Source organism: Pogona vitticeps, chromosome 9 (genome assembly GCF_051106095.1).
Source record: "Pogona vitticeps strain Pit_001003342236 chromosome 9, PviZW2.1, whole genome shotgun sequence".
NCBI classification, from domain to species: domain Eukaryota; kingdom Metazoa; phylum Chordata; class Lepidosauria; order Squamata; family Agamidae; genus Pogona; species Pogona vitticeps.
Window position 1 is genome coordinate 19,248,927 of NC_135791.1, and position 15,503 is coordinate 19,264,429.

General features: G+C 44.2%; 1 protein-coding gene and 2 long non-coding RNA genes across 3 annotated transcripts; all 3 read left to right on the forward strand.

The window, feature by feature from the left end:
* Positions 1-655: 655 nt before the first annotated feature.
* On the forward strand, positions 656-10,758 carry LOC144583034 (neural cell adhesion molecule 1-like). The gene is made up of 3 exons (XM_078380278.1): positions 656-2,776; positions 9,240-9,329; positions 9,924-10,758. The coding sequence occupies exons 1-3, from the start codon at positions 2,638-2,640 to the stop codon at positions 10,190-10,192; spliced, it is 498 nt and encodes a 165-aa protein (XP_078236404.1). The 5' UTR covers positions 656-2,637; the 3' UTR covers positions 10,193-10,758.
* A 513-nt stretch (positions 10,759-11,271) lies between these two features.
* Positions 11,272-13,624, forward strand: LOC140702037 (uncharacterized). Its single transcript, XR_013538499.1, has 3 exons — positions 11,272-11,416; positions 12,139-12,273; positions 12,527-13,624. It is a non-coding gene; the product is annotated as an uncharacterized LOC140702037 (long non-coding RNA).
* Positions 13,625-13,788: 164 nt separating this feature from the next.
* Positions 13,789-15,366, forward strand: LOC140702020 (uncharacterized). Its single transcript, XR_012081063.2, has 2 exons — positions 13,789-14,120; positions 14,701-15,366. It is a non-coding gene; the product is annotated as an uncharacterized LOC140702020 (long non-coding RNA).
* The last annotated feature ends 137 nt before the right edge of the window (positions 15,367-15,503 follow it).

Below are 15,503 nucleotides of genomic sequence, written 5' to 3' on the forward strand. Positions count from 1 at the left end.
AGCATGGCTGTCATTCTCCTAACACCCCTCGGCCCCCTTTGGATGAGTAAAAGGAGGGAGGAGTGCCACTCCTGGTTACTGCTACAATTCGGACCTCCAGGCTCAGTGTTCATGTAAAAAGAAATCCAAGTTCCTAGTCCACATGAATAAAAAAGCAGTGGATGGGACATTTCTGGACATTTTTGTTTTGAGTAAAAGTAGGGAGAAGTGCCATTGGTGGGAAAGGGCAGAGAAGAAATGCAAGAGGGGATGGCGTTTTACAGACCAAGTTGCTCAGATTCGCTCTCTTGTGGGCACTTTATTTTCTGCAGGGCCGGTGCCTTGCAAATAATTTCTCTGCCTCCTCTCCTAATAGTTAATTAGTTAACAAAGTGACAGTATATTGCTCCTGTAATTGTTCGTATTGCTGCTGTTTTGCACTTAGTCACCAGTGAAGCCTCGCTAAGCCAAAAACAAAATGACTTTATGTCTTGGGGAGAAAACCCAGGTCTGGATGGAATGGAATATCAGAGAGGAGGAGGAGGAACTAAACAAAAAAAGATCCATACTGCCACATTTTGTTGCAGTTCTAACTGATAGATATGATATTGGTAGAAGATTAGATGTTTAGATGAGAAAGAATTTTGTTGGACTCCATTGTCCTGCACTGTTGTATTTTCTGCAGGTCCGGTGGGTGCAGCATGGGCCTCTGTTTATCCCATCAAGGTGGAAAAAGGATGCTGCTTTTCATTCTGTGCATCCAGAGATGTGGCAAAAAGGAATGGCCATAGTATTGGGTGTGAAATTCTCAGAAGCAATTCCAACAACACTTGGAGAGGTGGTACTGGGAAAACCCAGTGCCTTCCAGTATAACCAGTAACAAATATCTTCCCATGGTTGGATGCTAATCATAGGGTGACCTATTCAAACCTGTAACCAAAAGTTCTAGAATGACTCACAACCACTTCCCAGCACAACTGGAGGATCCAAGAGGACTTTAGCATTGTTAAAAGGTATACCCAGCTTTTTTAATTAATTAAAGAGTACTACAGTACTCCCCCCCCCCAGATCAGTTTGCACTGATTCACTTATCTGCTGGCTGAAAATAATAAATTAAAAATGCATATGTATTTCCAGAATGTATTTACGAGAACATACCACTACAGGGAGCCAGAAACCACGCAATGCAGAGTGTTCAATACTTACACCAATCCCCCATGGATACCACAGTCCCATTGTATAAAATAAAAGGATTAACGATAGCTTTACCAGATAGCCTCAATCCAACTGTGATTGCCAACAGGAGCAGACTGATAGAACCTCTTATCAAAGAGAAAGTCAAGCCTTATGTAAATCCTTCTGATTCCATGGGTCTACTTTTGCTGTGTCTAGCAACTGCATTTAAGCCAGTATGTTTATTGTTACTTCTCCTTGGATTTTTTGCGGTAAACCCATTAGGAAAGATGGTTCTCCTCCCAAACCTCTTGGTCTTCATCAAGAAAACAGAGACAATTTGAGATTGTTGCTCTCCTGTTCTCTTTTGGTTCCTATAGCTTTGCATATATAGAGCTTCAGAAAGTTCCCCATCTTAAATGAAACTTATTACATTCAATGGTCATTGTCTATGGAATTGACCGATTGCACTTTTTATGCTTGATCTTTAAAGGGGTAATTATGCAGCTCTAGAATATACTTCGCTCCTGAAATTGTTCTTATTGCTGCTGTTTTGCACTTAGTCACCAGTGAAGCCTCGCTAAGCCAAAAACAAAATGACTTTATGTCTTGAGGAGAAAACCCAGGTCTGGATGGAATGGAATATCAGAGAGAAGGAGGAGCTAAACAAAAAAAAAAAAGATCCATACTGCCACATTTTGTTGCAGTTCTAACTAGTAGATACAATACTGGTAAAAAATTATATGTTTAGATGAGAAAGAATTTTGTTGGACTCCATTGTCCTGACAAGAGTAGCCTTCTTACACCTCATGCACTGATTTGAAAAAGAATGGTCCTCATCTTGAGTTCATGGGCGTTTCAGAGAGAATGCATGCAAAACAACATACTCCTTTTAAAATGTGAAGAGCAAAAATGCATACCATTGGAAAAAATTGCACAAACATGGGTTAGTTATAGGAGGTGAAAACATGTTTAGGAAATATATGCACATGAAAAAACCACAGATTTCAATGCAGGAAGAATTGCTGGATAGCACTGTGGTTTTAGGGCTGTAGGGAGTTCAATTCCCCGCTGTGCCTCCTTGACAGGGGCTGGACTCGATGATCCCGAGGGTCCTTTCCATCTCTGCAGTTCTAAGAGGTTGATGATGATTAAAAGGAATGTGGGATCTGTGGAATGTCATGAAATTGACTCCGATATTTCCACATCTATATTTGCATGCAGGGCTACAAAATCTCTTGCGATCGAAGTAATGGAGAAAAATCTAGGAAATTTCAACTTGAAAATGCAAAGACAAACGGATGTACAAGTGACAGCTCCCTTCCCCTTTTCTGACAGGTCATGCTTATAAAGCTTTTATTTTCTCCTTTTTTTCCCCCTCCCCACCCAGTATAGTTTCCTGCTCCAACCCCTTCTCCCCCTTATTTCCTGCCAAAGGGGTACAGAGGCGGATGGGAGGTTGAAATAAGAAGGGAGCTGCTTGGGATGGTGAGAGAGAACCCTCAGAAGCAGCCCGAGAGGACCCGTTTCAGACGTCTAGTGACAAGTCCCAAGGAGCCCAGTTCCTCTACCCGACTTCATAAGATGGGGCCAGGGAGAGTCTTCATTCTGATTTTCCTCGCAGGTAAGGCAAATGGAGCAAAGAGTTCAGAACAGGTTGCCGAGAGCGTTTCCAAGCTGCTGCCTAAGAGTCACCTAATCAAGCTATGCCATTCCGATCGATTAATTTAAGGCAGGTTCCCCTGACCTGAATCCCTTCCATAGGCAGCAGGTCCTTTAATCTATGCCCACTTTGATCGCTTTGGCTGGAGCTGGCCGTGGTGGGGATGATGGTGTGACAAACCCAGACCTACTGGGATATGCCACACGTTAACTAAGCTGCCACCAACCATTCCCTATAAGAAGTCACACAGACCAGGGATGGATTTTTAAACAAATAAAAAGAATAAGGTTTATTTAAATACACACAGGGAAAAATAAAACGATCAGGTGAATAAGATAAAGTAACGTGGCTTATTCTCACTCATACATACACACAGTTTGGTTCACACAGAACCCTTAACTTGAAGCACAGACCCTGAACCTATCAGTTCTGGCTAACCAACAGACACCTGAACCTATCAGGTTGGTACTCTGACACACAGTAGTACCCTGTCTGACACACAGACTCCCACACCAGCTTCTTCTTCCCAGCTGCTGCTTCGTCACATCCCAGTGTCTCCCTTTCACCACACAGGCTTCACATATATATACAGTACAGCCCCTCCTCCTGATGTCCCGCCTTCCACTCCCCATAGGATGGAACTTTCCCTCCAAACCCATGACAGACAGGTAACATCAGTGCTGTATGTAACACCTCCCCTCTTTATAAGTTGTTTTGTAGGGGGAAAGCTAAGGTGCTTTTTCCCAAAAAACAACCTGGATAAAACACACAATAACAGTTATACATACCATATCATACTTACTTATACTTACATTCTAAGCTAACCATAGCAATTAGGCATTCAAACATTTACCATATACATTACATCAATTTACCTTTATTCATACAAACCAAGTTCAAAAAACAGGTACATTTAACTTTTTGTCATCAATATATATACATAGTCCATGTTTCTTTCGCCGTCTTCATTCTTCAGGTCTTCTTGATAAGGCGTCAGCAACACAGTTCACTGACCCTCTGACCACCTTCACTTCAAAGTCATAGTCCTGTAGGTTTAAAGCCCACCTCATAAGTTTGCTATTGTGGGTTTTCATTGTCTTTAACCATTGCAGTGGTGAATGGTCAGTGCACAAAACAAAATGTCTTCCCCAGATGTAAGGCTTGGCCTTCTGGATCGCGTAGACTATGGCCAAACACTCCTTCTCCACGGTTGCCAAATGTCTCTCACCTTTTTGAAGTTTCATACTCAGGTAGGACACTGGATGCTGGTCACCATTCTCATCCTCCTGGCACAGAACTGCTCCTACCCCGCTGTTAGACGCATCGGTGTAGATGATGAACTCCCTGTCGAAGTCTGGAGCACGCAGCACTGGATAGTTGATGAGCGCCTGCTTCAACCTCTGGAACGCCTCCTCACAGTCGCTGGTCCACGGGATGCGGTCATCAGTCTTCTTCCTCGTCAGATCGGTCAGCGGAGCCGCAATCTCGCTAAACCTCGGGATGAACTTTCTGTAGTAGCCCACCAACCCAAGAAATGATTTGACTTTTTTCTTGGTGTTGGGTCTAGGCCAATCACGAACAGCTTCTATTTTGGCCTCCAGGGGTTTTATCACTCCTCCCCCTACCATGTGACCCAAGCACTTTACTTCTGGGCTACCCAGCTGCAGTTTGTTTTCTTTGCAGAGCCTAGGCCAAAGCACTTCCTCCCCGGGTCAAAGCGCCTCTCCCCGGCTCTCTGGACACACCAGGCTTTCTTTCTGACCTTTTGAGCTTGCAGGGTCTCTGTTGCTAGCTCTAGGTTTCTCTTTAGGTCCTTCCTTAAAGAGTCTCTATATGTCACAACGTCCTGTGGGTCATCCTGGGTGATCTGCTCCCAATTTTGTTTGATCAAATCAAGGGGCCCTTTCACCCTTCTCCCAAATAAAAGTTCAAATGGACTGAACCCGGTACTGGCTTGTGGCACTGATCGATAAGCAAACAAAAGGGATTGCAGCTTCTGGTCCCAATTGTTTGGATTCTCTGCCAAGTAAGCCCTAATCATGCGCATTAGAGTCCCATTGAACTTCTCAGTTAACCCATTACTTTCAGGATGATAGGCAGTGGTTTCCTTGTGCTTAATTCCACAGATTTGCCATAAGCGTTTCATGAGCTTTGATGTGAACGATGCTCCCAAATCTGTGATTATTTCTGAGGCAAATCCCATCCTGGACATATACCCCACCAAGGCATCTGCCACTGTGTTAGTTTCAATGTTAGTCAAGGGTATGGCTTCAGGGTACCTCGTGGCATGGTCCACAATGGTGAGAATGAACCTGTTCCCCCTCTTTGTGGCCTTGGGCAAAGGTCCCACAATATCCACCCCTATGCATTTGAACGGAGTGTCAATCACAGGCAAAGGGCACAACTTTGCTTTGGTCCTGTCACGGTTATTCCCCTGCCTTTGACACACATCACATTGTTTACAGAACTCCCTGATCTGCTTCCCTATGTCAGGCCAGTAAAAATTCTGTGTGATTCTCTGCTGTGTTTTGTTCACCCCTAAGTGTGCAGCAAACATGTCAGAGTGCCCCCTTTGTAAGATCATGGGGCGATACTTTTCAGGTACCACCAGCTGACTTCTGATTCCATCTCCCCCTTTTGAGATATTCCTCAGGGTCTCTCTATATAAAATCCCCTTTTTCTCCAGAAATCTCACTGGGGTTTCAGGTGTTAGCTGGGCGTCAGTCACTTGTTCAAAACACTTTTGGAGAGTGGCGTCTGCCTTTTGCTCCTGTCCAAATCTGCTGTCTGTGGTTAAGGTTTCCACCACAGCTTCTGAACTCCCCTCTGCTTCCGTCTCTGGCTCATCATTACCCCCTTGAACTGTCCCCGTGGTGGCTTGTGAACGTGTAATCACTAGCACCCTTTTCACATGTTCAGCCAGGTCATTTCCCACGAGCACGGCTGCTGGCAGAGTCGATGAAATCGCTAGCCGCCAAAACCCCCTCCAGCCTTGAAAGTTGACAGGTACCTCCGCGACTGGCAGTGAGATTATCTGCCCCTCAATCCCTGCCACCTTCATGCTCTCATTTGGGATTACATACTCCCTAGGAATAATATCTGGATGGCACAGGGTCACCTGGGAACAAGTGTCCCGCAGCCCCCGATACTGACGGTCAAGTATTCCTACGTCCACCCCTGCTGTTTCAAACAACTGGGAATCTGTTCTCACCAGCAGGCAGCGCCTGACTTCTACAAGAGGGCCATTTTCCTCAGCCTGATCAGCAGATGTAGCTGTTCCAGACTGAGTAGCCATGGCAACAGGCTCCCTCAGTGACAATGAGCCTTGCTCTTTCTGGACACAGAACACAGCTTTTGGCTTGGTTCCACTCGAATCCTGAGGCACCATTCCTTTTAGCTGCTTTAATTTCTCACACTCTGAGATTAGATGACCCTTTCCCTGACAGAAATAACATTTTCTGGTGTATTTTGAGTCTTTCTCATCTTGTTTTGGTTTTCCCTCCAAAACCTGAGGTCTTGGTTTCATGTCTGAGGGCTTCCCTTCACCATGGGCCCCTCCCCCTTGCTGGTTTTTCCCTGGTCCCTGAGAGTACTTGCTGTAGGTTTCTTTGGGTTTACCTACAGATTTCCCCTCACCCAAGGGCTTTCTTATTTGGGAAATAAAATCTGCAATCTCGGCGGCTTCTACCACAGATTTTGGTTTCCTTTCCCTCACCTGGAATTTCAGTTCCCCATGCAGGACTGAATAGAACTGTTCCAGTGCTATCAAATCTTTAAGCTGCTCGTAGGTCTCTGTCCCCTCCTGAGATAGCCATTTCTCAAGCAGCCTCACCAATTGGGCCCCCACTTGGGTAAAAGTCTGCTCTGGCTTTTTGGTGATTGACCTAAATCTTTGTCTCAACTGTTCCGCATTTATCCCATGTCTTGCAAACACCAGTTTTTTAAACTCTGCAAAATCTCTCATCAGTTCCTCTGGCATCTCTGAATAAACCTCAGCCAGGCTACCACTGATTAAAGATCGCATGATGGTCATCTTCTCAGTTTCCCTCACTGAGAAGTCCACAAACGCTCTTTCCACTAGGGAAAAGAACACCTCAGGACAATCTCCCTTGTGGTACACAGGGAATTTCTTCAGGTCAGCCTTAGACAATTGGCCTCCCTCAGAATCCCTATTGTTATTATTGTTCTGGTTCATCAGTTCCAATTTTTTTAATTCAAACGCCATTCTTTCTTTTTCCAGAGCAATTTTCTCTCTCTCCCTCTCCCTTTCAAACGCCATTTTCTCTCTCTCCAATCTTTCTTCTCTTTCCATTTGCCTTTGTTTCTCTTCCCTTTCTATTTCCCTCATCCTCAGTTCATGCTGTTGGGCTATGAGCAATTTTCTGAGTTCTGGGTTCTGTTCTCCCGTGCTGTCACCTTGCACTGAGCCAAATTCATCCTCAGAACCTTGGTCCACCTGGGGGTCTTTCACTTCACCCATTTCTGCCATCTGGCTTCGAGTCAAGGGCATAATCCCCCCTCAGAACAGGCTGCTTTAAAAAGTCAAGCCTCAAAATAAAACGACCACTTTTTTTCTCTTTTGCCTCAGAACCAGCTTTCTATAGATTGCTGCTGTTCTTCAGCACTTAACTTGCAACAGTTGCGAGCCAGAGCCTACCCCCCTCTGCTGGGCCTCTCAGCAGGCAGGCTAGATCACTGTTACTACACAGTTTCGCCTCAGCTTTTTTCCCGCCAAAAACTAGGCTGCCTCAGAACACCCTAATCTAGTCTCCCCAGTTGGCACGTTCTTCCACTAGCGCACCTCCCCGTGAGGTACACCTAGAAGATTACCTACGCGCCTCAGATTGTCCCTGACTAGACCCCCCTTGCTCTGGGCACACTTGCCAAGGCTTTGCTGGACCGCTGGACAACTGGACCAGTCGTATCCCACACGCTGGACACCAATCAATGTGACAAACCCAGACCTACTGGGATATGCCACACGTTAACTAAGCTGCCACCAACCATTCCCTATAAGAAGTCACACAGACCAGGGATGGATTTTTAAACAAATAAAAAGAATAAGGTTTATTTAAATACACACAGGGAAAAATAAAACGATCAGGTGAATAAGATAAAGTAACGTGGCTTATTCTCACTCATACATACACACAGTTTGGTTCACACAGAACCCTTAACTTGAAGCACAGACCCTGAACCTATCAGTTCTGGCTAACCAACAGACACCTGAACCTATCAGGTTGGTACTCTGACACACAGTAGTACCCTGTCTGACACACAGACTCCCACACCAGCTTCTTCTTCCCAGCTGCTGCTTCGTCACATCCCAGCGTCTCCCTTTCACCACACAGGCTTCACATATATATACAGTACAGCCCCTCCTCCTGATGTCCCGCCTTCCACTCCCCATAGGATGGAACTTTCCCTCCAAACCCATGACAGACAGGTAACATCAGTGCTGTATGTAACAGATGGGAGATCTGCAAGATCTCAAAAGGCATCAGGTTGGAGGAGGCCAATTGAAGACATCGAGTGGGAACTGCAAATAATTTCTCTGCCTCCTCTCCTAATAGCTAATTAATTAACAAAGTGACAATCTAAACATTCCTTTTTGCTTGTTAGAAATGATCATCTGTTTTTTAAATAATAGATTTTGAAAAAAAATTGCAATGTAATACATATCTTCTCAGTTATTTGGGATCTTTCACTGCCTGTTTCTGGGGGGTGGGTGGAAATGTGGTTTGATTCTAGTAGGAATTTGGTTTCTTCTTGTTTTTGAATAAGTTCTGTTTTGAGCTGCTGTTTAATTGTGCAGCTTAGCTTTGTTGTGAGTTAACATCATTGTTCTGTTTGATGTGCTCATGTACTGTAACTTGGAAATGGAAAATGCTGAGTTTACTTCTAATAACTTTTTTTTCCTTGCTGCTGCTAAAACTGGGAATAGAAATGATTTGTGCAACAATGCAGTGTCTCTTCTAACGGAAGGTGATGACTGCACACATTAAGCTGACCAGACAAGACTTTTGAATAGGAACAGCTTGGTCCAGTTTTCTAATCTCAGATTTTGGAATCAGGTAGCTCACAAGCTTCCCCACATCAAGATGGAAGGCTTCTCAAATGATCCAATCCTTTGGCTATGCTGCAGCTCAGTGGTTCCTAAACTTGGGTCTCCAGATGCTTTTGGACTAAAACTCCCAGAAGCCTTCACCCCAAGCTGCATTGGCTCAGATTTCCCGGAGCTGTAGTCCAAGAACATCTGTGCACCCAAGAGTAGGAACCACTGCGCTTGCTCTTGCCCTTATAAACTATTATAGTTGCTGAGAAGATTTCTCATTTTGGGTGAGCTGTGATGATCTCAGAGGAAAAGACTTTACTTTTCGTTGAGAACTAAACTTTTCCAACAGGTCTTTCTTCTTTCTCCTAGAGACTGCCCGCTGTTCCAGAGAAGATTTGGAGATTATTCCAAGCACGGGGGATGTGGAATTGGGCAAGAAGTCCTATTTTCTGTGCAAAGGTAAAGGCAGGTAATTGAACATGTAGAGATCAGTGAGTTAGTTACCTGGCAATGAAGCTAGAGGTTGAACCAGCCTATGTAGCCTTGGGCAAGCTGCACAGTCCCAAGGTGCCCTCAGAGAAGGGAATGGGGATTGTCTTCTGAGTCTTCTGTGCCTAGAAAATCCTAGAAAGGGCCCCTATTAAGTTGAAATCAACCTGATAAATGGTAAGTAAATATCATTATCATCACTATTATGCTTATTACAAGCATACCTAAAAGCAGCTGTCTAGTTTTGCTCTTGTGGGTGGAGCAGAGTAGCAAGATATATGTTTTGCAGGTGGGTTGGTTGACTACAAGGTGGATGGTTCTTTTAATTTCATTTTCTGAGTTTTACAGTCTTACATCCATTTCTTCTTGTTTCCATATCAATTTGCACTCGCATATTGTCTTCCTGATAATTATGCCTTTTTCTATCTCTTGATTTCTTTTATTTATCTGTCTGTCTGTCTTTTTTATCTTCAATCTTACTTCTCCCTTTTTCCTTCTTTCCTGTTGCCAAATGAGGCACCTGCAATTATAACTGTGCATGATTTAAACTCTTCTATCTAACAGTGAGAAATGGTGGGGAAGCTACGTTGACGTGGCTTGACCCCAATGACAATGAAATTGATGCTGATTCCGAACCCTACAACGAGAAAGCTGTTGATGAACTGTCCAAGGGGCTGGAGATGACCCTCTATGACCCAAATCTGGGAGGAATCTTCACATGCGCAGGGCAATTTGATCAATCTGGAGCTACTGCTAGAGCCCAGATTAGAATCCGTGTGATCGGTAAGTGGCATTCTGTTAGGGACTCCGCAGTTGTCAAAGGGCCCTGTTGATCACAGTGTAGACCACGTTGCAGACAGACCTGGATATCCCAATATGGTTTGGAACTCCAGGACTGAGAACTCTATGTGAAAGTCAAGCAGGCAGAGAAGAAATGCAGAGAAAGTTTTGGCCATCACACTCTCTCTGTGTATTTATGCATGCTAAATACAGAGCTTCTCTCAGTCATAATGAGGTGATGGTGCATGGACATAGGAATAGAGCCCAATGTGGCCTGTGTGTTTTAAATGCAGAGAGCCACAGTCTCAGTCCATTTCCCAAGTACAAATCTATAGGGGCCTCACAAAGTAGAATATCCTGGTTTCCCCCAGAGAAAGGGAGCATTTTCAGCCATTTAAATATGTAACATATGTGTCTTTAATATTGCTCAATACTTATTCATTTTGGAGTATTTAAAATAAATACATTTTTCACCCCTGCGGTTCAGGAAGTACTGGAGTAGGTGTACAAACAAGTCCGAACTGGTCAGAGCTTGAGAAAGTTACTATTTGATTCTACTGTGTTTCCCCAAAAATAAACAGGATCTTATATTAATTTTTGCTCCAAAAACACATTAGGGCTTATTTTCAGGAGATGCTTTTTTTGTGTGTACAACTATCTACATGTATTCAAACACAGTCATGTCATCTTCTTCTGGTTGCTGCACAAGGGTGGAGGTTTCACTTAACAGGGGCTTATTTTGGGGGTCGGGCTTATATTATGAGCATCCTGAAAAGTCAGGTTAACTTATATTTTCAGGAAAACAGGGTACCAGAATCCTCCTGAAAGTGTGGGACTGTAGTATGAAAATTTCCCCCCATGTTCTGGGTCTGTTGCTAGGCAACTTCCTACCTTCTCCCACTTGCAATAAAACTAGGCCTTGCCTGGCGGTTAGTCTCCTGAGAATCAAGAACCAAAGGAATCATTGAAAAAAAAGTAAGGAAACTAGCCCAGATCCCCCTCCTACCATCTTCACTGGACACCCCCTCAACCCATTTCAGCACAATGCCCTGATTTCATACTGTAGTGATCCCTAATTGCAGCCTTTCAGATGGTGATTTTTTTTGTTAATCTCTGGGTGTGCTTTATAGAGAGGCCCATGTTTGTGACCCAAATGGAGCCTGTGAAGGACGTTCTTGAGGGCACCCAGGTGGATTTCAACTGCCAGGCTAAAGGCATCCCACCACCAATGGTCAGGTGGATCTTTCAGAATCAAGCTCTCAGTAATACTGGTGATGGTAAGCAGGAGATTTTATATAGCATGACTGATAAACGAGAAGTGGGCAACGAGACCAGAGTCTTCTGAAGCCATCTGCACTGGACCACCTCTAAACCATCCATGGACTTCATTGCGAGAAAAGTTTTAGTGGTGATTGGTTTTGCAGTTATATACACAACAATTGTGACCTTACTCTATAGTACAGGAAATACCTGAGTGTTCTATAACTCCCAGAAGCCTTCACTGTTAGCTGTGCTGGCAAGAGCTTCTGGGAGTTTTAGTCCAAGAGCCTCTGGAGACATGAGGTTAGCGACCATTGTCCTATACCACAGAGCATTGATTCCCAACCTTGAGTCTCCTGATGTTCTTGAACTAAAACTCCCAGAAGCCTTCACCACTAGCTATTCTGGCCAGGATTTCTGGGAGTTGTAGTCCAAGAACATCTGGGGATCCAAGGTGGGAACCACTGCCATAGAGCCATGCCAATGTACAATTCTGAATATTTCCTTCCCTTTCTGGAAGGAAATTGTGGGAGGGAGGGGAATGTCCAGTGGTGGTGGTGGTGGTGGTGACAGTTTTGGGAGTGCAGTTGATCAGCAGTGGTAGTAACAAGGGCAGCCACGGAGATCGTGAAAGGCTGTATGTGGACCCTGGACAATGGGCCATGTGCTAATGACCTTTGCCATAGATGTCTCACCATCTCTCCTATTGATACTACAGCATCTCTTTTCTGCCTGGCAGGACGAATCTCCGTTGAAAATGGAGCACTGGTGATAGAGAACGTCCAGCCCTCAGATGCTGGCGTCTACAGCTGTGAAGCCAGCATTAAAGAGCGGAATGAAGTGGCTTTCACAAATGTCTCTCTCAACGTTAAATGTAAGCACTGATCTGGCGTCTTGCTGTAAATGTTTGAGGAACCTCAGATTTGGAACACATCTTGAGAACTGGTGACAAGGATTCTTTTAGAGCAGCATTCTATATCTAGTGGCACTGTCTGCTTATTATAATACATATTTCGTATAGACTATACAAAGTGCAAGCAGCAGGTATACACAGGAAAGGAAGAACAAGACGTGAAGGGGAAGATGTCTCCTCAAATGCCAACAGCTAATCTGGTCTGCTTTCTCAGTTACTCCCAGGATACAGCTCCCTATGGCTGAATCCTTGGCCACCCAGATTGGGAATCCCATTCAATGCAACTTCACCATATTGGCGAACCCGTCTCCTTCCATCACTGTTTCCTGGAAAGGAAAGGTTTTTGAAGGTGATGATATCAAGTTGGTGGAAGAGGACCAAGGTACATATATGGTGTCTTTTGAGGTGAGATGTGTCTCTCAGGTAAAACCACAGGGATGGGGATGGGGAGGAAAGATCTTTTGATGCTAAAAGACTGGCTTCCACTTTCTAATTCACATTTACAACAATCCCATTAGCCTGAGGCCAGCCTAGTCCCTAGTTAACTGAACAGATGAGCTGGTCTAATTGACAATCAGCTTATGATCAGATAATGGGAAATGATCATTTCTGAGATGCAGAGATAGGCCGATTTTTCCATTAAGAAAAAAGGAAACACCCACATAAAACTGACATGCAATGGACTTGGAGCTGGGAAAAAGCAAAAAGTCATGGCAATGGTCTGGACAATTCTGCTTTTTCCTACTTCCAATCCCATTTATGAAGTATAGTGTATATAAAGAAACATTAAGCTAGATAAACCTGATAAGGAATAGAAGGAAAAATAAACCCACCAATGTTGCCCTATTCCACAGGGATAAGGCAGTTATTTTTTCCCCCTAAATGTTCATTTCAGTTCATGCCAACATCACAAGAGGATATTTCTGAACTTCTCATAACAGCCATCAACGAGTTGGGCACCACTACGAAAAAAGTTACTCTCAAAGACGGTAAACTATGAACAGGTAGCCTTCATACAGTTGGACAGAAGTCAGGCTGTCAGTCCCAGCAGTGTAGTGGAGTCAGGGCTGGCAGGATCAGTTCCCTGGCACCTAATAAGTACCAGGGACTATGACACCCCCCTGAGCCTCCCTGTTCCTTCTGAGCCCAGCTGCAATTATCCCTGTTTGTAAAGCAAAGTATTTGAGCGTGGGTGGGTCCTGAATAGACCATGACAAGCCATTAACATTACAAAAATGTGCTCCTCAATTACTGATACAGACTGATCCAGCAGCCTGCATGTGTCGACTCCACTTATGGGGCAGGAATAAAATACCGCAAAGGCTGAAATCATGTTGCTTAGTGTGGGTGTAGTCACACTAGAGCATGCTCATTAAATCAATGGGGAGTCAACTTCTCCAAAGTTCCATTGATTCAAATGAACCTTGTCTAGTTGTGACTAACTTCAGAACAATGAGTCAATGAAAGGTATGGAGGAGTTGACTAACCAGATTCCCACTTATCCCTGCACCTATTCCAGTGTTGTTCACTATGCCAAGCAACAGGATTTCAGCCTCGGCATAAGACTCAGGCATCCTGGCCACTTCTCCCTTGGTATTTGGAGAAAAAAGTTATTCTCTTTCAGATTCTCCTGACAAAGGTATGGGGACAGGCAGCATCCTGACCATTGTCTTAGCCGCCCTCCTTCTGTTGGTCTTGTTGGTGGTGGATGTCTCGTGCTATTACAGACGCCAATGTGGCTTCCTGATGTACTGCCGAAACAGCATCCTGCGCAAAAATTCAGCTGGGACAGGCATTGAAAGCAACGGGTGAGTTTGTGAGAGAGAGACAAGGGCAGGCCTTGAAGATGATGCAAACCAAGGATTGATGATCCATGGATTAAGAATTTCAACTGACATCTCTCACCAATGGTCTACATTTCTCCCTCTGTCTCTCTCCCTCTGTCTCCAAGCAATTGATGGGGCAGTTGGGTAGCTGCATATCAGTCTTATTGTTGTAAGATACAATGGAAAGATCAGGAGATTTCAATATGTGCCTCTTGCAATCAGTCACACGGCTCTTTGCTACTGAAACTGGAACCTTATTATGAAGCTAATAATATTCTACAACTATTGTAGACAAAATGGGTTCAGCTGAAATTCATTCATTCCAGGAATAGATTAAGGAGATTGATGGGTTACGTTCTAAATATGTTGGTCTAGATCCAACCCAAAGCTTTTAGGCAGGGTGTTCAGTCCAGCTGATCATCTTGCAGAACCAGTCCCATAGATTTGTTCCTCTCACAGTTAAAGCTGAGTTGTTTTGTGGGGCAAACCAGAGAAAGAAACTGAGGAGGAGCCGGAGTCAAAGCATCTTCTGAAGAACCTAATTATTTCCCTCTTTCTACAGGAAAATGCTTTCCAAGTCTGGAAAAAATACAGTGGTCAATGTCTCTGGCATTGAGGCTTGATGAGTCCGAAGCTGTGACCTTGGACAATGAAGTCATCGGGACTATGCAGCAGGGGATAAAGAACTCCAAAGGCCACTTCCACCTTACCACGTCCCCTTGACCCTTTGTTATGATTGTTAAGTGCCCAAGTAGACAATAAGGAGGAAAGCAGATCACCTGTGACTGACCGGTTTTATTGTTCGAAGAGGATTTTTTGTTTCTGAAATGCACATCTCAGCAATCAAACTTACAAATGAAGCTTGTGTTTACCTTTCAGGGACCAATCGCAGAAGAGAGCATACTAAATGCAAAATGCAGAGATGAGGCAGCAGAGATGCAAAGTGTATCATCTGGATTGATCCGGATGCACCCTGCCGCTCTAGAAACAGGGGCCGACAAAACCTCGGACATCCCAATTCCCAGCATTCCCTACAGCAATCGCATTTCGTTGTCCTCTTTTTTTTGATGATACTAGAATTCTTCTTCTCCTCATCCCCCTGCCATTCCCTCGCTTCAGCTGTGGTGCTTCTTTAACAATAGATCTTTACCATTGTGTGCTGTGTTCTCTTTGAGATTTCATGATTTCATTCACGGGACAATAAGGATATTCTGTGGCCCTTTCCCCAGTTTCTCATCAATCTATTCTTTTTTAAAAATGTAGTGTTTGGATGTAAAGTCCTCACTGTTCTTATTGCAACCATCTATTTCCTAATGATGGGCTTCAGATTGGAGGGCATGCAAGCCTGTAAAGTTATTGTGGAAG